The following is a 25,784-nucleotide window of genomic DNA, read 5'->3' as shown; positions in this document are numbered from 1 at the left end:
TCTTAAAGTTTCTAAAACAAATATTTCCATGAAATTTTATCTTTATATTATGTGACTGTTCTGGGTCCATACTTAAGTTAATAACCTCTTTCTGGGCACTAATTTGTTTCCTTGTTTTGTTTTTTAATCTCTTGAGGTTGCATTATACTTGTTTGGGGTAAGCCTTTTAGAATTCACCTACCTAAAGTAGCAAAAATTACTTACAAAAATTTAGGGTGCCTGTTTATTAAATGTCCCTGAGAGCAGAATATGGATAGCTGTATTTAATGTACGTGTTTTGTATCTCTTAGCTCTAAATGTGACACCAACAATTAGAAGGGAAAAATATCCATTTTTATGTTTTTTTTCCCTCTCCTATTAAAAGCTCTTTTTTTTTTTTTTTTTTTTTACTTTTAGTGGATTATTTATTTGGCAAGTGTAGAGTTTCCTCTTTTTTTCCCCACTTCTCATTTAACTTTGATATTTCTATTTAGTTCTGTTCATTTCTAGCTACTTCAGAGCTTAGATAATGTACCAAAAAATTTTTTTTCCTGATACTCTTTTCAGTAACATTCTTTGTTTCTTCTTTTGTGTTGTAAAATTCACAAGAATTTTCACTTGAAGCTGGCTTATGCTAACTCTCAAAAACAACTGAAAATATTTTAACTTTTTCCCATTGAGTTCTCGAATATATTTTCTACAAAAGGTCATTGCTGAATTCTCTTCAGCTGCCTAGTGATAGGCATGTTTAAGTATTTAAGAAATAGTTCTTCAGATTTTATGCTGTAATTGTAAATTTAGCCTTGTTTGAGTAAGAGTATGCCACAATGGCTTTAATCTGTCTCATCTTTATTAGGATAAATGTGAAAATTGACACCGTCCTCCATGATGAACTATGCTGTATCTTAGTTTTCCAATGTGCATTTCTTATTTCTAAATGAATACATGTTTTCTTTAACTTCATTCCCGCTTCAGATATTTTGAAGCCTCTAAACTGATTATGGACTTTTTATGAGTTACTTTGATACTCCAGAGTGCTAATGATGGTAATATTTGGCTTAAGTAACAGAAGCCTTTGTGTGGGCAGGTGTATTTATTGTTTTACCTTTCTCTGCCTCTTTAAGTCAGGGGCATGTTATAATGCCCAGTTGTTTCTTTTGAACTTTTTCTCAACATATTGCATTAATGGAGAATTTTAGCTGGATAATTCTTTTTTCCATTCTTTATGAAAATTTATTTTCTTCTTAGGTAAAAAGGAACCCTAAAGAATAGCTATAAGTTTTCTATTAAAATGTTTTATGTGGTTGCAGTAACTGGAAACTGATATATACAATATGTTCTAATCTGAAAAAAATCAAATTGAAAATAATGTGAATATTTATTTTTTACAGCAGCTAAAATTTTAAAAAAATTAGCAGTTAAGATATAATATCAAAGAAAACTTAATGTTTTGATAGCTAAAATACTCATATCTTAACTCTTTCCTCACCCTAAGATTATTCTCTTTGAGTCTCATTATTAAGTAACAAATTGAACTTCTGTTGAACACTCTACTCCTTCCTTATTCCTCTTCTCAAGTAGCGGTAATTGTATCTTAGCACTTTGTGTTTTTCATGAACCTTAAATATATTTATTCATTTAATATTTATCAGGCATGTAATATGTGCCTGAATGTTTGTAGGTGCTGGAGAATAATGATGAAAACAAATTACACTGCTGCTCTCATGGTGCTTACTTTCTGTGGAGGGGGAGCGATTGTAAACAGGTGGATAAAACAAGCTAACGTTTTAGTGGCAAATTCTGTGAGGAACTATAACAATCAATATGAGAGTGTCATTAGGTTATTGGTAGTTCACATAGGGAGGTAGAAATGCCATACTGCTGAGATTACTTGAGCTGAGACTTGAGTGAGGAGGAGTCAGACAAGTGAAGAGCCAGAAGGAGAGCCCTTCAGAAAAGCAGTGTTTAGGTTGGCCTCTTTGGCCGAAGTGTGGTGTCCTTGAGTTGTACTTTGGTACTATCTGAGATCAAAAGGAAGGCAGACCCAAGTACCCCTAAAGAGTGGAAGACATATCAAAAGTGATGGTGGAGTTATACAAAAAAGGTAGGGTTTATCAAACGAGTATGATTGCTGAATCATTATATTGATATTTCTTTTAGTCTCCAGTATCTTAGAACAGCTAGAAGTAAAAACCTAAAATTGTGAAATTGTAACCCATACCAAACTCTGAAATCTGTTCTGCAGCTGATTGTTGTGATGTACTTTGAAATTTATTGCTTTTTTTGTATATATATTATTTTTTCACAAATAAAAGAAAAAAAGAATTTTGTTTTGTAGGATGCTGACTTGAAGATTGATTTCAAGATATTTTTTGGTGATTTAAATATGTAAAGTATGCAGAAAATGTTTTTGTTAAGAAAAAATACTTTTCCCCCTAAAGTAAAATAACTGATTGTGGCAGAATGAGAAACAGGAATGTGTAGGACAAAATGGATGGATATAGAAAGTTGTAAAAGTCTTGTTGGAAGTGAATTTTATTGGTTGTGGTCAAGGTTGGCTAAGATTTTATATTTTTATAAGATTTGTAGATGGTTTTCTTATCAGATGTATCTTCATGCAAATCAAGAATTTGTTTTTCATTCTGTTAAAATGACAGTGTTTTCTTGGATTATTTGTTTTTCTTAGTGAGAAGCTATAAAAGGTTTTTAACCATCTGAGTAATCTGCCTAGATGACAAAGATTCTGTCTTATCAGACCAATATAAATATGTATGTTGACCATCTCCTTCCTTATTATTTTAGACAAAGCCTCCCTGCTTAAAAAAAAATGTCTTTTTAAAATCATGTTAATCCCTCTATTTACTTTAAAACTTTATGTCACTTTGATTAAATAAAGAACCAAAAAGAAAAAAATTTCAGTTGAGGTCCTTGGAGGACAAAGATCCTAATTTCCCTAGCACAACATGATTAGAGAGTTACTAATGATAGCAAACTAAATGTAAATTAGGTTCCATTTCACATAAATCTGATGACAAGTTTTTTTTTTTAAATAAAAATATGAATGAAAAAGAAGGCAGGGGCAGATTATGACTTAAGTCATGTTAACAAATATAGATTTTATTCTAAATGCAGTTGGAAGGTAACAAAGATAAAAGATAAAGGTAACCTGGACTATAGTGGTGCTAGTGGAGAAAAGTGAGTAAAATTGCTATATATTTTGGAGGTGGATCTACTTGGATTGGATGATGGATTAGATATGGGGAGTGATAGAAAAAAAAAATTGATGCATGGAAGCCTGTTTTGTACAACTTAAAGAAATAGGGAAGCCTAGAGGAATAATAGCGCATATCCGTGCATGTGGGCAGGGTATTTATGGGGGAAGGGAAAGTATAGGGAAAGAGCTCTATTTTGGACAGGTTACCTTCAAAATGCCTATCATATATATTCAGGTGGAGATATTCAGTAGAGAGTTGAAGCTCTGTGAAGAGCTCAGGGCTGGAAAGAAGTATTTGGGAGTCATCAGCATATGGGTAGTGTTTACAGCCATGAAACTAATAGTAGGTGGTGAGACTCAGTAGTCACAGAAGGCTTCGCACAGGATCAAGGATTGAAGTGCTCTCTCTGTTCTGTAGAGGACGGCCAAAGGGGAGAGGGAAAAACGGAAAAGGGAAGCTTCAGGGAAATTTGGAGAACCTAGTTTGAGAAGGAATGATATCTTTTTTTTTTCCTGTAATGTTTTTTACTGTGAAATATAACACATATAGAAAGCAAAGAAGACAAATATTAATTTTCAAAGCACACTTCAATAAGTAATTACAGAACAGATCCCAGAGTTTGTCATGTGTTACCATTCCACCATCTCAGATTTTTCCTTCTTGTTGCTCCAAAACACTGGAGGCTAGAAGGAATGTTAATATAATGATTCAGCAGTCATACTTGTTTGTTAAATCCTATTTTCTCTGTTATACCTCTTCCTTCTCCGTTGATTCTTTTCCCTGTAAGGAATCTTTAGACAGTGCCCTGTCTGACTTTTACATGTTGAGAAGGGTTGTTGACACCAAAGGATAGAAAATTGTTATCATAATCTTGGAGGGGCTGGTCCCTCTGGATTTCAGTATTTATCTAACCCAGGAACCCTCTTGGAATTATAGGTTCTGGGAAAGCAAACTTAGTGCATGAAATCTTTATAGGGTCTCGGTTTGAGCCCTAGGTATTCCTAAGGGTCAACAGGAGTGATGTTGGCTGGCGTTTAACAAGCCATGGCAATTGGCACTATCCATTTGAAGCTTGCATAAGAGTAGCCTCCAGAGTAGCCTTGACTCTATTTGATCTCTCTTAGCAACTGATGCCTTTTTTATTACACGTCTTTCCCCCCTTATGGTCCAGAAGGTGTTGCCGATCCCACAGTGCTAGGCCAGACTCATCCCTGAAAGTCACGCCCCATGTGTCAGAGAGATTTTCACCCCTGAATGTTGTGTCCCATGTAGGGGGGAGGGTAATGATTTTCTTTAGAGAGTTGGACTTAGAGAGAGAGAAACCATATCTGAGCAACGAAAGAGGTTTCCTGGAAGCAGCTCTTAGTTCTCGTTATGGGTATTCCTAGCTTCTCCCTTACACAAATAACTTTCATAAGGGCAAGCCTCAAAAAGAGAATGATAGTTGTTTAAAATGATATTGAGATGAAGTGAGAGGGGTATAGAAATGACTTGTTATGGCTAGTGGTGACCATAGAAATATAATTTTAGTGGGCAGTCATATTGGGGTGGGTAAAATGGGTCAGGGAGATGAGAAAGTATGTTATAGGGAATTGGGATAGAGGTAGGTCTTATTGTTTGCAGTGGTCATGCGTACATCTGGGTGTGTTTAAAGGAAGTGACTAGAGTTTGTGTATTTGTAGGATTCAGTAGAGAAAGAGAAAATTTTTGTGAGAGGAGAGGGTATAATTACAATTGCAGTATCATTTAAAATTCGAAGGGATTGACATCTCAAAGGGGAAAGCGTTTTCTGTAATTAGGAGCATTGGCACTGTGCATGAAGGCAGGTTGGAATTTAGATACAAATTGAGATACTTTTTAGATTTAGTAGATGTTGAATGAGCTCCTGCTTTTTGGCTTCACATTGTTTTTGAGACCTTAAAATTGGGGTTTCTCAACCTTTGCAATATTTAACATTTTTGGCAGGATAATTCTTTATTCAGGGGGCTGTCGTGTGCATTGTAGATGTTTAGTAGCATCATCTCTTACCCATTTGCTTCTATCACCACTGCCCTTCTGGTGATAATTAAAAATGTCTCCAAACTTTGCCAGATGTTCCCTGGAAGACAAGATTGCCCCTTTTTCAGAGCCATTCTTCTAAGATGAGATTATCTGGTAGCAGTAAGGAGAGTTTGAGTTTTGAGAACAGAGCATTTCAAAAAATCATCTTGAAGAATGGAAAATGGAATTTGCAATGAGACCTATGTATCTTTGTGCTGTTGAATTCACACCATTTTCCCTTGTTCTGAGATATTCTTTTTTAATATTCTCTTGCTAATTTTATTTACTGATTGTCCCACATTCTTTTGGGTCTTAAATGACTCTGTTCCTTTTGGTTTCTACTTTGGGAAACAATAGTTTATAAAACATATCAACATATCAAGAGCATAGTGGTTCTCAAAATGTAGGAGATGGAAGGTTTCATAAACTAGGCTCACTTGACAGCACACCAAATACCTTGGAGGCAAGATGCTGTGTAAGAGCCAAATATACTGAGTACTTGAGTGATGTATATTTTACACATATTTGTGATTTAAAAATAGTAGCAGTAATACTCTCTTGTGGCTACAAGATTTGGATAAACAAAAGAACTTGTAGAATAAGAGATGCAAATTCCATTTATTCTTGGCTTTAAATTACTTTCAGACTTTCTTTTTTTAGTTTTTTTCTGAGGTTGGGGTCTTGTGCATTTTTAGTTGGTGGAGGGTTTTTATAATGTTATATAATGTATAAGAAGAACAGAGAGATAAAGATGTAATTATTCTCAGTCTAGTGAAGTATTGTTCTTAATTTGGTCATCTTCAGTTTTTTAAAGCGTCTACTTTGGTGCATAAAAAAGTCACGAAAACAACAGCTCTTAGCTGTTTAGATTCTTGTATTATTGATGAAAAAATGTTCAAATGTTGCACAGAATTTCCCCGAGTACTTTTCCCTTCCCATGTGTTAAAGACTATTTATACTTTCCTTCACATTTTTCTATGTATGTACATGTATTCCTTTCAGTGTATTTTTAGATTGTATTGTGTTTCAACTCTTGGTTTGCACCTTTTTCTTTTTCTCCCTTATCCCACTTGAAAATACTTCTTGGATAGCCATGTATGCCAATTCTCATTGTTCTGTATTATTGGGTCTGTATTATTCCATGTTATGAATATACAATAATGCCATTTTACCTTTTTTCTCAGTTCTAAAATATTTTAAACAGTGTTACACTGGATATTGCTGAGTAAAGGACTTGGGCAAACATTATTTGAAACCGGCTGAAATTTATGGAGAGAAGGGTGAGCAGGTACACAGGTTCTTATAATCTTGGCTTTCTGCAAAGAAGTAGGCAGCTAGAAGCATCATAGAACTTTTCTTAAACAGAGAAACTTCACTGCCCTTTTGTTTTGTCTTTTAGAGGGCAAGAAGAAGAGTAACTTTGAAGGTAGAAAAACACTTGGGCTTGAGTACCACATAGTCTAAGTTTAGGCACAAGCTGTGCATGGGGTGCTGGGATATTCCAGTTGCTGAATACCTGGAGATGTTAGTGTCCTTTGATCCCATGAAAAATAGAGAATTGGTGTAGTTCCTCCAACTGTGTGGGAAGGTATATTAGTTTATTAAGCTGCCAGAATGCAATATACCAGAAATGGAATAAGTTATACAAAAGAATTTATGTCAAAGATTATGTTTCTTATTTTTACTGTATAGAAGATAGCTTTTCTTCCACATTTTGCCCTTACTGGATATTGTTAATGTTTTAAATTTTACCAATCTATAATAATAGATTTTTATGTTAACTAAAGTCTAATATTTTGTAAGGTTAACTCCTCAGTGGTAGACTTTTTCCAGAATTTTTCCTGGCTCTTGGTATCTGTTTTTTCAGATGCCTTTTGGAATGAACATGTCAAAATGCTCTACCCTTTGTTTAGTACATTGAGATTTTGATCAACAATATATAGATTTTATAGATTAATATGGAGGGAATTGGTATTTGTAGTCTTTTTATGTGAAAGCATGATTTTTCCATTTATTTAGGTATTTAGATATTTTATATCCTTCAATCAAGTTCTTTAAATAGTTAATATATTTTAAAATTTAGCCTATTCTTAAGCTTTTTATAGTCTTTTTTCAAAAAGAGAAATTATAGGTTTACAAAATTATGAAGAAAATACAGTTCCCATACTCTCCTTCCCCCCATTATTAACATTTTGCATTAGTCTGGTACATTTGTTACAATTTATGAAAGATTATTTTAATTATCTGTTGGAAAATACTATTTATTGTTCATTGTATGTCAAGGGTATGAATTTGTAGAGTTGTTTGGAGTTTCCACATTTTTTGTTCTATTAGGCATTTGTTAGTAAGAACTTCATAGATGTTAGAAATTTTTGTTAGAAATATTCATAGCCAAAAAAGAAAAGAAAAGAAAAACTAAAATATTTTAAGATAAGTGAATGTTTATTCTCTTTACTGACTTGAGCTCTTAGTGTTTCCAGAAAAAAATTGACCTGCCTTCTAATTTGAGCCTTGTTATTTAATAGCAATGACCAGTTACTTAGACTCTCCAGATTTAATTTTTCACAAGTGTAAATTTAGGATATTGTGCAGTGTATTTCAGTTCTGATTCATTAGTATACAGATTTTTTTTTTATTTGAAAGTTTAATTTGAATTATATTTTCTAAATTTAGTATTTTAAAAAAACTTGTGGGAAGAATGCAAAAGGAGTTTGGATTGACTTTTCTTTTAGTTCCTTTTTTCTATATATGATATGCTCACATTGAGAAATCACATACCGTATATATACTGTGCTCAAATATGTTCTTTCTAAAATACAAATCAGATTTTTCACACTACATAAAATTCATCAGTAGTTTCCACTACTCTTAGTACAAAGTCTAAAATACTTAAGCTGAGTCACAACCCCCTCAAACATGTCCTTTACCTCCCTTCCTCATACCTGCTTTTCATCTTCCCAAAAGTTCTAGTGAATTTATATTCAGCTTCTTGCAATTTTTCAAACCCTCTGTATGTTCCTTTCTTTTCTTCTATCCTTCTTACAATTTTCTCACCTTTTCCCTGAAGAATTTATTCTATTCCTTTAGGTCTCAGTTTAGAGTCTTTTTTGGGAAGCCTTCCCTAATCTCTAGTCCTTTAGGCATTTCCTGTTTATGTGTTTTCCCAGAACTGGGACTTTGAACCATGTCTTATCAATTGTCATCTCAGCATTTGCCTATTGAAAACTATCTACTTTTCTGGCTCTCACATCAGGGTATAGATCATATCTTCTTTCAGTTGTTGATACAATTTAGAAGTGTCATTTAGCCATTTTGAAACTTAAATATTAAGAAAATGGTTGTTGCATTAATATTTCCATTATTTCTTTTTTTATCCTAGGACTGGGCTAATACTAATGTCAGCAGACAGATTGAGGACACTGTACTATATGGTTATTATAGTAAGTATTTTTCAGTTTTCATTTCCTGTTTGTGTTGCCACACAAAATATAGAATAAAACTAAGACTGACTTTTAATTTTGATACCAAAGATTACTGTTTTCTGTACCAGAAATAAGTTAATAGTAGTCTTCACAATTCTGAAACTTCTTTAATTTACTTTGCTTCATTTAGATTCTTGGGTACCATTTTTTTGTCATGGTTCAATCAATCAAGTTATTTTAAATCTCAGTCTTCTTCCTTTGTTATTTCCATGACCAACTTCCCAAACTTAACCTCTTTATTTAAAATTTGAATTAATTTTCAAAGTGTTGACATTAGCAGAGTGCGTTGTATTGGAAAATTTGTAGAATCGACATTATTGGATTCTACAGAGACAGTTTAATCCATGGGATTATGGCTGGTTGGTTGGGTCCTCTCCTCTTTCCCCAGCCCAACTACCCTCCATCCCTTCCATTCTTCTCTAATACTAGATTATAAAATCTTTGTAACAACTACCTGAATGTTTCCAAATTTTTTTCTTTGAGTAAACATGAGACTAATGTCTTTATGAAAATGTTCAGTGCTGAATTGGGAAAGGGTTGTCATTTTTTATGTGGTAAAGCAAGGCATTCAAGTTTCAGTAGGACATTAAATTGAAAACCAAAGACATATTCAGAAATTTCTGTCAGTGGAATAATTTTCAAGGGTTTCATTGGGTTTTTTTTTTCCTTCTTCTTCTTCATTGGGTTTTAATTCAGCTGCTTTGTTTCTAACCTTTTATGCCTTTTCTTCTGATCTAAAAGGGACCCATGAAATTCTGTCCCTTTATAGATTTTAGGAAGGTTTTTATGGTATTTTAATGTAGAAATTTAATATTTTTTATGAATAGCACTAAAGTATTTTTAGCCATTTTCCTCAATGAAAATATTTTAGGAATGTTAATACCTTCAAATTATCAATTGAACTTTCCACCTTACTTCTGAGGTAGTTCTTGGACTTGGGGTAGACAAGCATTTCCCAAAACATTTTTTATAATCAATATGTGTCCCACAAAATATGCTGTAAAAAGGGAAGGCAGGAGTAGGGGAATCTGTGGTCAGATACATTTAGGAAACAGAATTGATTTCATTTGGCAAATAGACTGAGTAGCTGTTAAGATGGTACAGTATCTGAGCCTAAAAGGTTTCAGGATGGTGATTCTGTTCTTTCTTTTGCTTTTCCCTTCTTTGCCATATGCTCCCAGTTGAGATGTTCTGAGAATGAGAAACATTGAAGGAGAAAAAAATTAAAACAATCATTATGGTAGGACAGAAATGTTCACTTGTACAATTAGAAATGGTCTTCGTAGCATTCACCTGGTGCAAACTCCCATTCAATCTATGTACATATCTTCTAAATACCATCTAGAAGTGTTGTGCTTTCCCAGGGAGATTTTCCAAATTATAGGATTTGGTAATTGGTTGGATATTGGGAAAAAAGTAGAGGGAGAAGTAAAAGTGAAGGTATTGTGAGCTTAAATGGCGAGAGAACAGTGGCAGTAGTATTAGAAATGAAGAAATTGTGAGAACCTGTGTGCTTAGAAAAGCTTAAGTCTTTTGTTATTTGTGGTGGTTTCCCCTCCCCCAAACTACAATTGATAGTTTGTGCTAAGGAGATAATTCACATTGGGCCCAACACATAGGGATTCTTAGGATAGAGGCTAGCCACACTGGAAAGAACAACAGTGTAATTAGAAGTTTGGGTTTTTGAGCTACTATATCAGTCCAGCCTCCAGGAGGAGTGGGGGTTGCTAGAGATTGAGTTCAGTCACATTATACCTACATAATAAAACCCCAAGCTTGGGGGAGCATCCTAAGTTGGTAATAGATCCTGACTATAGGGAGAAAATAAGGAAGCTCTGTGTTTGAAGTCTTCCCAGGCCTTGTCTTATGCATCTCTTCTTTTGGCTCCATCTTTTTTTTACAATAGTAAAACTGTAATCATACATGTTCTAGTTTGCTAGCTGCCGGAATGCAATATACCAGAAACAGAATGGCTTTTAAAAAGGGGAATTTAGTAAGTTACAAGTTTACAGTTCTAAGGCTGTGAAATTGTCCAGATTAAAACAATGCTATAGAAATGTCCAATCTGAGGCATCCAGGGAAAGATACCTTGATTCAAGAGAGTTGATGAAGTTCAGGAGTTCTCTCTCAACTGGGAAGGCACATGGCGACAGTCAGGATTTCTCTCTCATCTGGAAAGGCATGTGGCAAACACGGTGTTGTCTGTTAGCTTTTTCTCCCAGCTTCCTATTTCATGAAGCTACCTGGGAGGTGTTTTCCTTCTTTATCTCCAAAGGTCGCTGGCTGGTGGACTCTCTGCTTCTCATGGCTATGTCATTCTGAAGCTTTCTCCGAAATGCTTCTTTTTTAATTGATTCCAGTAAAACCAATCAAGACCCACATAGAATGGGTAGAGACATGGCTCCATCTAGTTAAGTTTCATATCCACAATTGATTGAGTCATATCTCCGTAGAGGTAACCTAATCAAGTTTCCAATTTATAGTGCTGAATAGGGATTAGAAGAAACTGTTCCTCTCACAAGATTGTTTAGGATTAAAACATTGCTTTTTTAGTGTACATAAATCCTTTTAAACCGGCACTATACGTATAGTGGTTTCTTGGATTCTGTGAGTCTATCTAGTAAATTATTATTGTTTCTGGTGGTCCTTACTAATAGGTATTGACAAAAAAGCACTTGCCAGATCAATAGCTACATACCAGGTACCAGAGGATGTGCTAATTTGTTCAAGCAATGAAACCATATTTGGAAAAGCTGGTACAATTGGGTCACCACCTTGTTTATTATATAATAAGTGACTGTCGTCCTCAAAACCCATCTGTTTCTGCATAGGCCAAACAGGAGAGTTGAATGGGAATGTGAGTGGGAATCACCACCCCTGTATCCTTCAAGTCCTTAAGAATGGCACTGATATCTGCACTCCCTCCAGGAATATGGTATTGCTTCTATTTTGCTAGGTAGGGGCAATTCTAATGGCTTCCGTTTGGCCTTTCCTACCATAATAGCCCTCACTCCACAATCATGGAAACAGTTTGGGGATTCTGCCTTTGCAATTATCTTTTCTAATTTTGCATTCTGGAACATTCTGTGGGGAAATAACCACAGAATGGTTCCGGGGACCCACTGGACCCACTTTGAGGTGGACTTGAGCTAAATCTCCATTGATCACCTAAGCTTCATAAGTACCCACTCTGGTGGCCCAGCATGATGTTTGGGTCTCCTGGGATTAATGTCACTTCTGAACCAGTGTCTAATAATCACCAGAATATCTGATCATTTCGTTTTCCCCAAAATACAGCCTGATAAAAGGCTGCTGTAGGTGTCCTTGGAGAAGGCTGGGAGGAAGATTAAAGGTATAAATTTTGGGCAGTATAACAGGGTCCTTCCCAACTCTACCAAACTTTCCCCTCATTCCAGGGCCTTTGGGTCTGTGAACTGTCACAAGTCTGGGTTTTGATTAAGGGCCGTGACTCTCTGTTTTTGTAATTCAAAGTAGACTTTTATTCACTTAACGTAGAACTCTTCTGCTTATACAGCTCAAAGAAGAATTTAGTAAACTCCCCATCTGTTTTATTTCTAGGAACTCCACAATCTTTTGGCCAATGCCATAGGTCGCTGTGATCAGGATATTTTGACTGCCTTTGACTGTGTTGTCCATCATGGTAGCCGTGCCCACCTGTCTTTGGTGATTATGTTCTACCAAGTGACTTCTGGCAACCGGGATCCAATCATCCCCACTGTGTTTGAAGTTTCTAGTTCAGTGACATCAGTTCCCACAGTAATATCTGACCTACAAAGATAGGTGCCTAAGAGCTCTTAAGGAATGCTAGAGCTAGTCTCACAAATTTATTCCTCACAGTCCTGATAAAAGGTGTGTCCTCTGGACAATCCTGGGTATGTGAGCATGTCTTCCATGATAAATCCATTCTAACATTCCAGTCTCTCTAAACCTTTGGATTGCCTCATCTACGTTATGTCAGGGAAGTTCTGGCATTTCAACCTCATGTAATGTTGGTTGCCTTTTGATCCATTTTAATCAACCACCCTGTCATGGTCGGGGACATGTGTTCAACTTGGCCAAGTTGTGGTACCTATTTGTCTGGTTGGGCAAGTGTTGGCCTGTCTGTTGCAATGAGGACATTTCATAGAATTAGATCATGATCACGTCAGCTGTATCCACAGCTGATTCCATTTGTTATCAGCCAAAGGGGAGTGTCTTCTGCAATGAGCGATGCTTAATCTAATCATGGGGAGCCTTTTAAGGAGGATTCGGAAGAGAGAGACTTGATTCCTACTTTGGCTGGTGAGCCTCTCCTGTGGAGTTCGTCCAGACCCTCCATTGGAGTCGTCGGCTTCACAGCCTGCTCTGTTGATTTTGGACTCTGCATTCCCATGGTCACGTGAGACACTTTTATACATTTTATATTTGCAAGTGTTCTCTGTTGATTCTGTTTCTCTAGAGAACCCTAACTAATACACACCCAAACAAACTTTAATGCCCTTTCAAACCGCTCAGGCTACAATATTGAATCCAGATTCTCTGCTTAGTAGGCTCATATCAATAAATTCAGTCTGATCCATCTTTATATTCCTTCCAGCATTATCCCATACCCTTAATATCCATTCTCACACATACTCCCTTGATTTCTATCTATATAAATTGGAAAAATCATACAGTTCTTTGGCGTTAAGTATATCTCTTCATGGGTCACACTTTGTACCTCACATTTCAGGGCCTGTTGGGAATTTGATCTAGTTGTGGGCCTTGAAGAAAAGAAGGGTAGTGGGTGTGAGTCATGAAAAGAGTTGAAAGTGTATTTCAAGCCATGTACCACAGGGCATTCCCTTGCAGTTTCATCTGGTGAAACAGGATCAATCTTTATGGAAAGAGGCACAAGGGCTGTTTCTTCAGGAGAGGTGGTTACAGGTTTAGCAGGCAATGAAAGGTTGATCTGTTCAAGTGGATATTGGATGGCAGATTCCTCAGGCGAGACTGGCGATCCAGAAGTTGTTTCCTCAGGGCAGGCTGGAGGTAGCCAGCTGTTTACTCATAGGTGACCATTATAGGTTTATCTAGCAAAGACTTGGCAGAATATAGAGTTTCAGTTTCCTCACTGCCGTCATTTTCAATCCATAGGTCCCTATTCCAAATTTCAGGATCGTGTTCCTTTCCAGTCAGTGTCCTCACTTTAACAGCAGACATCCTAGAAGGTTGAGAATTTACTTTATGTTGTAAACCTACTTGCACAGTGAGACTCTGGATCTGGTTTTCAGAGCTCCTAAGTCTGCGGCCAGGAAGTAATATTTTCTTTCAGGGCACACATAGAAACTTCTACATCTTTCATATGGCACTTAAGCTGCAAATTTGAAGCCCTCAGCTCATCCCTTTCTTTTATAACTGTATCTACTGTATTTAGGAACAACCAGCCATCTTCATTACGCATTTTAACTCTGCAAAATTCTGTTAATATGTCAAAAACACTGTCACCCAGAGCCTTGCATCGTATAAGTATTCAATTAGCAGAATCAAGTGGTCATACTTTGTGTATCTCTATGGCAGCTCATGCCATGGGCTGTCAGTGCCATTTTGATTATCGGAAGTAGGGTCATTAGTGCCTTTGAGTCTAATCAGAAGAAAAAAGCAATTGTAAAAACCACTTTTAAGATTGTTTTTCTCAGGAAGCACTCCTAATACCGAAGCTGTAGTTGTTTTCTCTGTGGAAACAGAACCAAGAGGAGATATCTGTGAGTGAGATTTTATAAAAGTGTCTCACGTATCTATGAGGATTCATGGGTCCGATTTCTGTAGGGCAGGCTTCAAGCTGATATTTCCAGTGAAGTTCTTTGATGAATTCCTCAGGAGAAGTTGGCTGGGTGAAGTGGAGAGATTCTCTCTTCTGACACTTCCTTTGAAGCCTTCGGCTGATTAGATTAAATACCACTCATTATAGAAGACACTCCCCTTCGCCATCTGCAGATATAATCAGCTATAAATGCAATCAGTGTGTTTGTGATTCAAGTCCATGAAATGTCCTTGCAGCAAAAGATAGGCCATGAAGTGCTTGACCAGATAGCTGGGCACCATCACCTGGTTGAGGTGACATATGAATTTAATGAGTTGACACATGAACTTAACCATCACATTGTCTCAAAGTATGCATATGTTTAGATGAGTTAAGTTAATAGAACTAAGGATGAATAAGATGGAACAAGAGGCTTTAAAATTTCTGTTCCTATTCCAGGACCTGTTAGGTCACCAAAAAAGTTTCTCTTCACTTGCTATTGGTAAATTGCTGACCTTTTGTATCTGGAGTCTTTATTGTATATTTTGAGCTTGGGTCTTACATCCTCGTAGTGCCTAATGTGAGAAGAGTACTATAGGACATTGAAGTTGTTTAACTTCTTGTTGACTTCTCCATTAGTCAACGGTGATAAAATATTATATACTTTATAGTATTATGAGTGCAAGGTTTGTGATAAGTGCTCAATGTGTTACCTGCTGTTTATTCAAGTCAGGTATGAGAACAAAAAGACATACACCTTAGAGAAGTTAATGCAATGAAAGAATTGACCTAACATCTCATCAATTGTACATCTTTTTGATGCTTTATTGTTTTGAAAAATTCTAATATATTTCAGTTCTTTCCTAGACAAGATAAAAAGTCTGGGACTAATTTTGGGATTTTGTTTAAGTCATGTTTGTAAAGTGCCTTTGGATAAGATATGGTCCTGTCACATGCATACATACACACGCCCCATCACTTTAAAACTTATTTTGATTCACAGAGTGTGCTGGTTTGAAAGTATCATGTATCCCAGAAAGGTCATATTTTAATCCTGATTCAGTCTTGTCAGGGCAACTGTTTCTTTTTATTCTAATTCAGTATTGTGGGTTGGAATATTTTTATTAGATTGTATCTATGGAGATATAACCCAGTTGTGAGTGTTAATTTTTTATCGTGTGTGTGTGTGTGTGCTGTGTGGTGGGGGTCACATTTCTTTTTTCTCCATTTGAGTATCTCCTATTACAACACTGTTTGTTGATTTTTTTTTGGTGGGTGAGGGAGTGCACAGGTTGGGCGTCAAACCCAGGTCTTTCACATGGCAGGAGAGAATTCTGCCACTGCACTGCTCTTACATTTTCAGTTGTTAACTTTTGATTACATGGAGATATTACTCCACCCATTCCAGGTGGGTCTTAATTAACTTACTGGAATCCTTTAAAAGAGGAAGGATTTTGGAGAAATGACAGAAATGACAGAGCTGACAGAAACGCCAGAGCAGAACTGACACAGATGCCAACACTTGAAGAACAGAGACACAGATGTTTGGAGATGCTTGGAAACCAGCAGATATTGCCATGAGATGTTAAGCAAGCCAGAACCTGGAGAGAGTCAAGGGAAGCTGAGATGAAAGCCAGTCCTGGAGAAGTAAAGTGAGGAATCCCCACTGGAACAGAGGCTGAAAGCAGTGGATTCTAGAAGCAAGAGACCAGCAGATGGCAGGCACTTGAATACCCAACTGACCAATCAGCCTTTCTTGAGTGAAGGTAATCTCTTGTGGGTGCCTTAATTTGGCCACCTTACCTATAAACTTGTTAAGTTATTAAGTTTCCATTTTTAGAAGCCATTCCATTTCTGGTATATTGCATTCTGGCAGCTTGCAAACTAACACAGAGAAAGTATCGTGTAAATAAAGGGAGTTTTCTAAGTGGTTCCTCATAAAGTTTTCTCAAGAGAATCTTAGAATAAAGATTTCTTGAGAGACTTACTAGTAGCCAAAGAATTTGTTTCCAGGTGGAAACAAGGAAAACAAGAATGGCAGCAGGTACTGTTTAAGACTTACTGTTAGTGCGACTTTTTTGCTCAGTCTTTAAAGTCTGCTAAATTGTCATGTTAATGTCATAAAGCTTAGAAAACTTCGGCTTTTGAAGAGAGAGACATATTTTGCTGGTTTGAAACTGTTATGTACCCCAGAAAATGCCATGTTCTTTTATGCATTCTTGTGTGTGTAGTGTGTAGATCTGTTGTGGGAGGGACTGTTTTTTGTTTCCCTGGAGATGTGACCCACCCAGTTCAAGGTGGGTGTTAATTTTTTACGGAGCCCATTATGAGGATAGTAGACAGAGACCTTTGGAGAGAGCTGAGAACGAAATGCCCCAGAGACACTAACAGAGGACCCATAGATGCTTAGAGAGATCTATATGACACGAGAACCTGGGAGATTTCCCCTCACCGCTGTTCTTTAAGGACATCCCAAAATGGGGTTGTAGTGATGCACCTTTCCACTTCTGAGTGCTACCTGCATATCGTGCAGAACCATCTGTTAACCAGGCCTGAGTTTTCTCTTTCTTAGTCAACTGAATGTAAGGAACTCCCCAGGAGGCTGTAGCTCTGATCTGGGAAAGAGAAGGTAATGTGACAGTAGTGGGGACCATGGACATTTGAGGTGTCGTGGTATCTTGGTGGCCCATGGTTAAGCATTCAGTCTCTACTAAGGCCGAGTAGCAGATTAAAAGCTGTTTCTCAAAGGAAAGTAGTTCTCTGTAGTGGGTGATAAGGCTTTGCTCCAAAATCCTAATGGTCTGCGCTATGATTCTCCTGTAGGGACCTGCTAAATGTTCCAGACAGCATCCCTATTTGCCACTGACACTTCTAGCACCATTGATCTGCTGAAACATATGTCTTCAGTGGCAGAGCAGCTTGCACAGCAGCCTGGACCTGTCACAGAACCTCCTCTTGTTCAGGTCCGCACTCACAACTAGTAGCTTTTCTGGTCACTCGGTGTTACCATTTGCAAGCTGCAGAATGGTATATACCAGAAATAGAACAGCTTTCAAAAGAGGGAATTTATTAAGTTGCAAGTTTACAGTTCTAAGGCTGTGAAAATGTTCCAACTAAAGCAAGTCTATAAAGTGTCCAAATTTAAGACACCAACCAGAGGTTACCTTCACAATGAAGAAAGGCCAGTGAAATTCAGGGTTTCTCTCTCAACTGGAAAGGCACATGGTGAACATGGCAATGTCTGCTGGCTTTCTCTCCAGGCTTCTTGTTTCATGAAGCTCCCTCAGGGACATTTTCCTTCTTCATCTCCAAAGGTCTCTGACTGAATGGACTCTCATGGTTTTTGGGCTCTCTCCAAAATGTTTCCTTTTTTAAAGGATTCCAATAAACTAATCAAGACCCATCTGGAATGGGTGGAGTCACATCTCCCTCTAATCAAAGAAAAATGCTATATCTCTGTGGAGATAATGTAAGCAAGTTTCTAGCCTATGGTGTTGAATAGTGGTAAAAAGAAATGGCTGTCTTCCCAAGATGAATCAGGATTAAATCATGTTGTTTTGAGGGTATATAATCCTTTTATACCAGTACACTCAGTAAATGGGCCGGAGTAGCACCCCTAAATGGGGAATATGTTGTTGCCAAAATCCAAAGGGCCAACTAGGCATTGTGCCTCTTTTTTGGTAGGAGGGACCAGAGGCAACAGATAACCCTTCACCTTAGAAGGGAAATTGTGACATGCCCCACGCCATTGGACACCTAGAAATTGCGGTGAGTTGGAAGGCCTCTGTATTTTTGTTGGATTTATCTCCTATCCTCTGACCCAGAAATGCCTTACAAATAACTTTAGAGTAGTTGCTACTTCTTGCTCACAAGGTCCAATCAGCATATCATCAATATAATGGGCCAGTGTGATATGATATCTTGTGGGAGGGAGAAATGGTCAGGATCCCTACAGACAAGATTGTGACATCCTGCTGGAGATTTGATATATCCCTGAGGCAGGACAGTGAAGGTATACTGCTGACCTTGCCAGTTGAATGCACTTTGTCTAGTGCATTCCTTATTAACAGCTATTAAGAAAAAAGGATTTGTCAGATCAATAGCTGCATAGCAGGTACCAGGTGATGTGTTGATTTGTTCAAGCATTGATACCATATCTGGAACAGCAGCTGCAATTGGAGTCACCACCTAGTTAAGTTTATGATAATCTGCTCTCATTCTCTAAGTCCCTTCTGTTTTCTGCATGGGCCAAATAGGAGAGTTGAATGGAGATGTGGTAGGAATCCCCACTCCGGCATCCTTCAAGTCCTTAAGAATGGCATTAATCTCTGCAAACCCTCCAAGAATATGGTATTGCTTCTGGTTCACTGTTTTGCTAGGTAGGGGCAGTGTTCTAGTGGATTCTGTTTGACTTTTCTACCATAATAGCCCTGACTCCACGAGTCAGAGAACCAGTGTGGTGATTTTACCATTTGCCGAGTATGTCAATTCCAATTATGCATTCTGGAACTGGGGAAATGAGTACAGAATGGTTTCGGGGACTCACTAGACCCACTATGAGATGGACCTGAGCCAATACTCCATGGATCACCTGACCTCCATATGCCCCTACTCTGAAGTGGTGGACCAGAGTGATGTTTTGGGTCTCCTGGAATTAGTTTCACTTCTGAGCTAGTGTCTAACAATCCCTGAAATATCCGAGTGTATACTCATCTTGGTAAAAGACCATAGGTCTCCTTGGGGAAGACTGGGAGGAAGGTTAACAGTATACATTTTGGGCAGTGTAAAAGGGTCCTTCTGCGAGGATATCCACCCTCCCCTCATTCAAGGGGCTCTGGGTCTGTAAACTGTCTCAAATCTAGGAAGTGATTAAAGGGACATGAGTCTCTGTTTCTGTAATTCAAGTTAGACTTGAGCCTCTCTTTCAAGACCCTTCATTGGGCCTGCCAGCATCACAGCCTGCCCTACAGATTTTAGAATCTTCCATTCCCATGGTTTCATGAGACCCATTTATAAATCTCATATTTACAGATCTCTCCCGTTGGTTCTGTTTCTGTAGAGAACCCTGACTAACACAGTGATGTAATTCCTATGGCAGCCACCAAGAAACAGCACTAAAATACTTTGAAGTGGATCAACTTTAAGTATGAAAGTGAAATGAGTTCCATGGACCTACTTCCAATGAAACTGGTGAAAATTATCTTTAAAATCTGCCATTTAAAGCCTCTCAAAATAGTTCTAAGGGCATACAGCAAATGACACATTTGTTTAAAAATCTATGAAAATTCAGTAAGAAAAGTGATGGTCTGCATTATGTTAACTAAGAATATTCTCCCATTTTCTCTCTTGCCTCATTGAAGCAGAGCCTGCATTCTAGATTGGTCCAGCCAGAAACACAGTCCACTCTCTTCCCAACTTTGGTTGGAGGGCTTCCTTCCCATTAGAGCAGGATGTCAACATTTGTCATCCTGGCCCTATCACATGTTGCTGAGGCTGGGTTTCAGTCAGATGCCATTGTGAAGTGGGGGTTCCCTTCCTCTTGTCTAGTTCCCACTCAAGGAATGAAAGCTCTAATTTGGTTATGGTTGTACTGAGAACAGTGGGGCCTTGGTCTCCTTGCTCTGGCTCATAAAGCATTATTTCCATGAAAGGAAAGGCAGTTTGAAAAGATATCTAGCAACTGCCAACCCCCCACCAAGTTCTCTGTTCCTAAGTCAGGGTGTCACTCAGAGAGATATGTGCTATTGTCTCCACCTCCATCTTCAGAGCCCTGACTCAGAGATATTTTGCATAGGTGGAAAGCCACCAGATTGTAAAACAGCTACAGTCCTGTCAGAGGAACTGACTTTATTTAGAACAGACCATAGTGATTTCAGGCCCACGAATGCACTAGAAAAATGATATAGAGATTGTGTGAAATGAGATTAACAGATGCAAGAATATATAGGCTAAACTCTAGGCTTGCTAGCTTGCAGGAGAGAAGGAGGAGAAAGACAAAACTGGGAGGAGGTCTCCTGAAGTCAGAAAAATATCAAACACTGACCACAGGAACTATTTCTTTAAAGGGGCCTGAATTTTATTGGATTAGTCTGTAGAGCAGTTCACATCTCATGGCTGTTTGGTTTGTTAATGCTGCCAGAATGCAATATACCAGAAATGGATAGGTTTTTATAAAGGGGATTTCTTAAATTACAAGTTTACAGTTCTAACATCTTAAAAATGTCCAAGTTAAGGCATTCAGAGAAAGATACCTTGATTCTAAAGAAAAGCCGATGTCTGTCACATGGGAATGTACGTGACTGGTGTCTACTGGTCCTTGTTCCCAGTTCCATTGCTTCCAGCTTCTGATTCCAGTCGTGTCCTCTCTAAATGTCTGTGGGTCCTCACTTAGTTACTCTGGGGCAAACTCTGGGTCTCATCTCTTAGCTTAGCATCTCCCAGGTGGAAATTTCCCTGCTTGCTTCTAGGTTCACATGGCTCTCTCAGCTCTTTCTGTATCTCCAGATGTCTGAGCTTTCTCCAAAATCTTTCCCCTTTTAAAAGGACTCCAATAACTAATTAAAACCCACCTTGAATGGGTAAGGTCACATCATCTAATCTATTTGCTGGAATGCAATATACCAGAAATGGATTGGCTTTTTTGAACAAGGTTTATTAGGTTACAAATTTACAGTTCTAAGACCATGAAAATGTCCAAATTAAAGTATCAGTAAGAGGATGCCTTTACTCAAAAAGCTGATTGTGTGCAGTTTCTCTCATATGGAAGGCACATGGTTATGTCTGCAGACCTTTTCTACCAACTTCTGGTTTCAGACAGCCCTCTCAGAATCTCCAAACGTCTGTATGTGAGCTTTTTCCAAAATGTTCCACTCTTAAAGGACTCCAATAAGCTGATTAAGACCCACCTTAAATGGGTGAGATCACATCTCCATGGAAACAACCTAATCAAGAGATTCCACCCACAATAGGTCTTCACCCACAAGATTTGATTAGAAGAACTTGGCTTTCCTAGAGTACATAACAGTTTCAAACCAGTACAGCAGCCATACCAATAATTATATCAAACGTAAATGGTCTAAATATCCCATTTAAAAGGCAGAGATTTTTAGAGTAGTTAGAACATCAAAATCTACCAATGTGTTTTCTGTAAAAGAGACAGCTAGATTAAAACATGCAAATAGTTTGAAAGTAAAGGATTAGAAAAAAGAGATGCCAAGTAAATAATAACTATATTAGCTGGAAAGGCAGTGCTAACATCAGACAAAATTGTCTTTAAGAGAAATTTCACTTAAAGTGGGATATTTTGTAATAGTGAAAGAGCTAATAAAGTCAATGGGTAGAACAATTACAATTGTAGAGGCATGGCGGTTCAAGGGTAGTTCAGTGGTAGAATTCTTGCCTGTCGTTTGAGAGACCTGGGTTTGATTCCTGGACCCTGTATGTGCCCCAAAAATAAAAATGCATGAACCTGAAACTGTCAGAATTTAAGAGTAGTAGATAATCCAACAATAATAGTTGGAGGTTCGTATAACCAATTCTCTATATTTTTAGACTATCCAGGCAGAAAGTTAGCAGTAAATAAGGCATAACATTATTAACCAAGTTGATCAAGTGACAAATACAAAATATTTGCACAATGACTTCATAATAAACTTGCACACATTGAACACCCTTCAAGACAGATTATCTCCTAGGCCATAAACTAATTATTGGCAGACTTAAAAGGAGGAAAAACACAAAGAAATATATTTCCCAGCCATAGTAGAATTAAATTAGAAATCAATAACAGAAAGGAACCTGGGAAACCCATAAGTATTTGGAAATTCAGCAACACAATGCTAAATACATGGGTCAACATAAAATCATAAAGGAAGTTGGAAAATATGTGAAACTGAGTGAAAATTAAAACAGAAAACAAAATTTATGGGATGAGCTAAGGTAGTGCTTAGAGGGCAATTTGTGGCCTTAAAGTCCTATATTAGGAAAGGAGTCTCAGTTACCTAAGCTTCTACCTTAAGAAACCAGAAAAAGAAGCAAAATGAATGCTAACAAAGCAGAAGAAATGAAAATATAAATATTATCAGAAATTAATAGAAATAGAAAACAGAAAATAGAGAAAAATTGGTGAATTACAAAGTATGCTTTTTTAAATAAAAATCAATAAAATCCACAAACCCTTAGTTAGACTGAAGAGAGAAAGATACAAATTATAAAAATAAAGAATGAAAGAAAGGACATCACTACCAATCTAACAGAAATTGAAAGAATTGTAAGGGAATATTCTGAATAACTTTATAACAACAAGTTAGATGAAGTGGACAAATTTTTAGGACGACACTGTTTTAATTCCCTAGGTGCCATAACAAATACCATGCAATGGGTTGCCTTAAACAACAAGAATTTATTGGCTCTTGAATTTGAGGTTGGGAGAAGTCCAAAATCAGGATGTCATCAAAGCAATTCTTTCACCCAGGAGACTGTGGCATTCTGGGGCTTGACTGCCAGTGATCCTTGGTCCTTGGCTTTTCTATCCATACAGCAATGCACATGGCACGCTCTTTTCCAGTTTGTTTTGATTTCAGCTTCTTGGTGCTCCCTATGTCTTTTTCTTTTTCTGTGACTTTCCCTATAAGGCCTTCAGAAATAGGGTTAAGACCCATCCTGATTCAGTTGGCTCATATTTTGACTGAAGTAAATTCATCAAAAGGTCCTGTTTACAAGAGTTTATACACATGAGAATGGATTTAGTTTAAGAATATGTTTTTCTGGGATACAGCGCTCCATGCCCCCACAGACATAAATTACCAGATTTCCTCAAGGAGAAATAGAAAATCTGAATAGCCCTATAACCAGGAAATGGGGTTCATTATTGAAGATATTCCCATAATGAAAAACCCATATCTTAATTTTCTTTACAAACCTTTTCAGAAAGTAGAATAGAAAGGAACACTGTCAATTGATTTTTGTGGCCATTGTTACCCTGAAACCAAAGCCAGAGAAACACATCACAAGAAAAGGAAATTATAGACTAATATCACTCATGAATATAGACACAGTATTCCTTTACAAAATTTTAGGGAAGCAAATTGAGAATTGTATTTAAAAAGTTATATACTGTGACAAAATTGGATTCATCCCAGGAATACAAAGTAGATTTAATATCCAAAAATCAATTTGATGTAATGTATCATAATAATAGAAGACAGTACAAAACCACACAATAATCTTAATAGATGCAGAAAAACCATTTTACAAAATCTCATTCATTATTGATAAAAACTCAGCAAACTATAGAAGGCACTTATAACCCACAACTAAATGGTGTGAGACTGAATGCTTTTCTTGTAAGAGTACAAATAATGTAAGAGTATCTGTTTTCACCACTGCTATTTAACATTAGACTGTGGGTTTTAGCCAATGCAACAAACCTTCTCCACCACCCTCAAATTAAGGGCATCCAAATTGGAAAGGAACTATTAACACTATCTTAGTTTACAGCTGTCATAAGGTCCTATAGATAGAAAATATATATTTTCTGGAATATGGAATCTACACCTTTTCTTCAGAGTCCAGGTATCTTTTCTGGATGCCTTAGTTTGGACATTTTTAAGGCCTTAGAACTGTAAACTTGTAACTTAATAAATTCCCTTTATAAAAGCCATTCTGGGCAGTGCAATGGTGGCTCAGTGGCAGAATTCTCGCTTGCCATGCCGGAGACCTGGGTTTGATTCCCGGTGCCTGCCCTCCCAAAACATTTTAAAGTGTTATTAAAAACAAACAAGCAAACAAAAAAGCCATTCCTTTTCTGGTATGTTTATTCTGACAGCATTGGCAAACTAAAACAGATGTAACAAATGTACCACAGTAATGTAAAATGTTCAAAATAGAGAAAACTGCGTATGTGGTAGGGAGAGATCTAGGGAAACTGTAATTTCTGTATAAATTTTCCTGGAAGCCTACAGCTACCCTGAAACAAAGTCTGTTAAAAATCAATCATAGAGCTAAACTACAAAACTATAAAACTATATTCTCTTTAGAAGAGAATAAAGAAGATAACTTTCATGATCTTGGGTTAAGCTAAGAGTTCTTTGATGTGACACCAAAGGCATAATTTATTAAAGAAAAATTAATAAATTGTACTTCATCAAAATTTAAAATTTTGTGTTTCAGTAGATAGAATTTTTAAAAATATAAGATAAGCCACAGACCAGGAGAAAAGATTTGTGTATCTGTTAATGGGCTTATATTTAGAGTATATAAACTCTTACAACTCAATAATAGGATAAACAGCTCAATTAAAAATAGACAAAATATTTGAATAAATATTTGTGCTGGTCTGAAACTATTATGTACCTGATAAAAGCCATGTTCTTCTAATCCTAATCCATCTTGTGGATTAATCCTAATCCACCTGTTGTTTGTGGGACCTTTTGATTAGGTTGTTTCTATAGAGATGTGACCCACCCAGTTGTGGGTGGATTTTGAGTAAATGGAAATGTGACCCCACCCGGTCAAGGTGGGTCTTAATTAGCTTACTAGAGTTCTTTAAGGGCTCAGAGAGAAAAACAGCTGAGAACCAGTACAGAGCAGATGCCTAGGTATGGATGTTTGGAGATGCAGGAGGAAACTGCCCCAGGAGATGCTAGAAGGCCCACAGGAGTTGAGAGAGCCACTTGAAACCAGAAGCCCTAGGAGAGGACAGCAAATGTTGCCATATGCCTTCCTGTGTGACAGAGAAACCCTAGAGGCCACTGACTTTTTCTTCAGAGTCTTTCTCTGGAGGCCTTAGTTTGAATGTTTTCATGGCCTTAGAACTATAACTTTGTAACCTGTTAAATCTCCTTTGTAAAAGCCAGTATATTCTGGTGTATTGCATTCCAGCAGCATTAACAAACTGAAACAGTATTTCACCAATGAAGATACATAAATGACTCATAAGCACAGTAAAATTAGTTCTACCTTATTAGTCATTAGAGAAATATTAACTAAATTCCCAATGAGATACTACAGTATACTCACTGAAATGGCTCTACTGAAAAATATAGACATATCCATGTGTTGACAATCATATAGAGAAACTGGAATCTTTAAGCACTGCTTTGAGAATGTAATATGGTGTGGAATGGCTGTACTGAGGAACACAAACACATCCAAGTGTTAATAAGGATGCAGAGAAACTGGAGTCTTTGAACTCTACTGTTGGAAAATGTAACATGGTGCATTCAGTTTGGAAAGCAGTTTGAAACGTTCTTAAAAATAGAAACTTAATATATGGCTCAGCAATTC

General features: G+C 37.2%; 1 protein-coding gene across 1 annotated transcript in view; it reads left to right on the top strand.

Annotated features, from left to right (window-relative positions):
* LMBRD1 (LMBR1 domain containing 1) overlaps window positions 1-25,784 on the top strand; it is a 220,797-nt gene that overhangs the window by 41,059 nt on the left and 153,954 nt on the right. The window contains exon 3 of the mRNA XM_077162187.1: window positions 8,614-8,674. Within this exon, the coding sequence (XP_077018302.1) occupies window positions 8,614-8,674 (61 nt within the window). The remainder of the gene's footprint in view (window positions 1-8,613; window positions 8,675-25,784) is intronic.

This window comes from Tamandua tetradactyla, chromosome 5 (genome assembly GCF_023851605.1).
Source record: "Tamandua tetradactyla isolate mTamTet1 chromosome 5, mTamTet1.pri, whole genome shotgun sequence".
In the NCBI taxonomy this organism is placed as follows: Eukaryota; Metazoa; Chordata; class Mammalia; order Pilosa; family Myrmecophagidae; genus Tamandua; species Tamandua tetradactyla.
The sequence above is the reverse complement of the archived record's forward strand: the minus strand, read 5'-3'. Positions and strand labels throughout refer to the sequence as shown.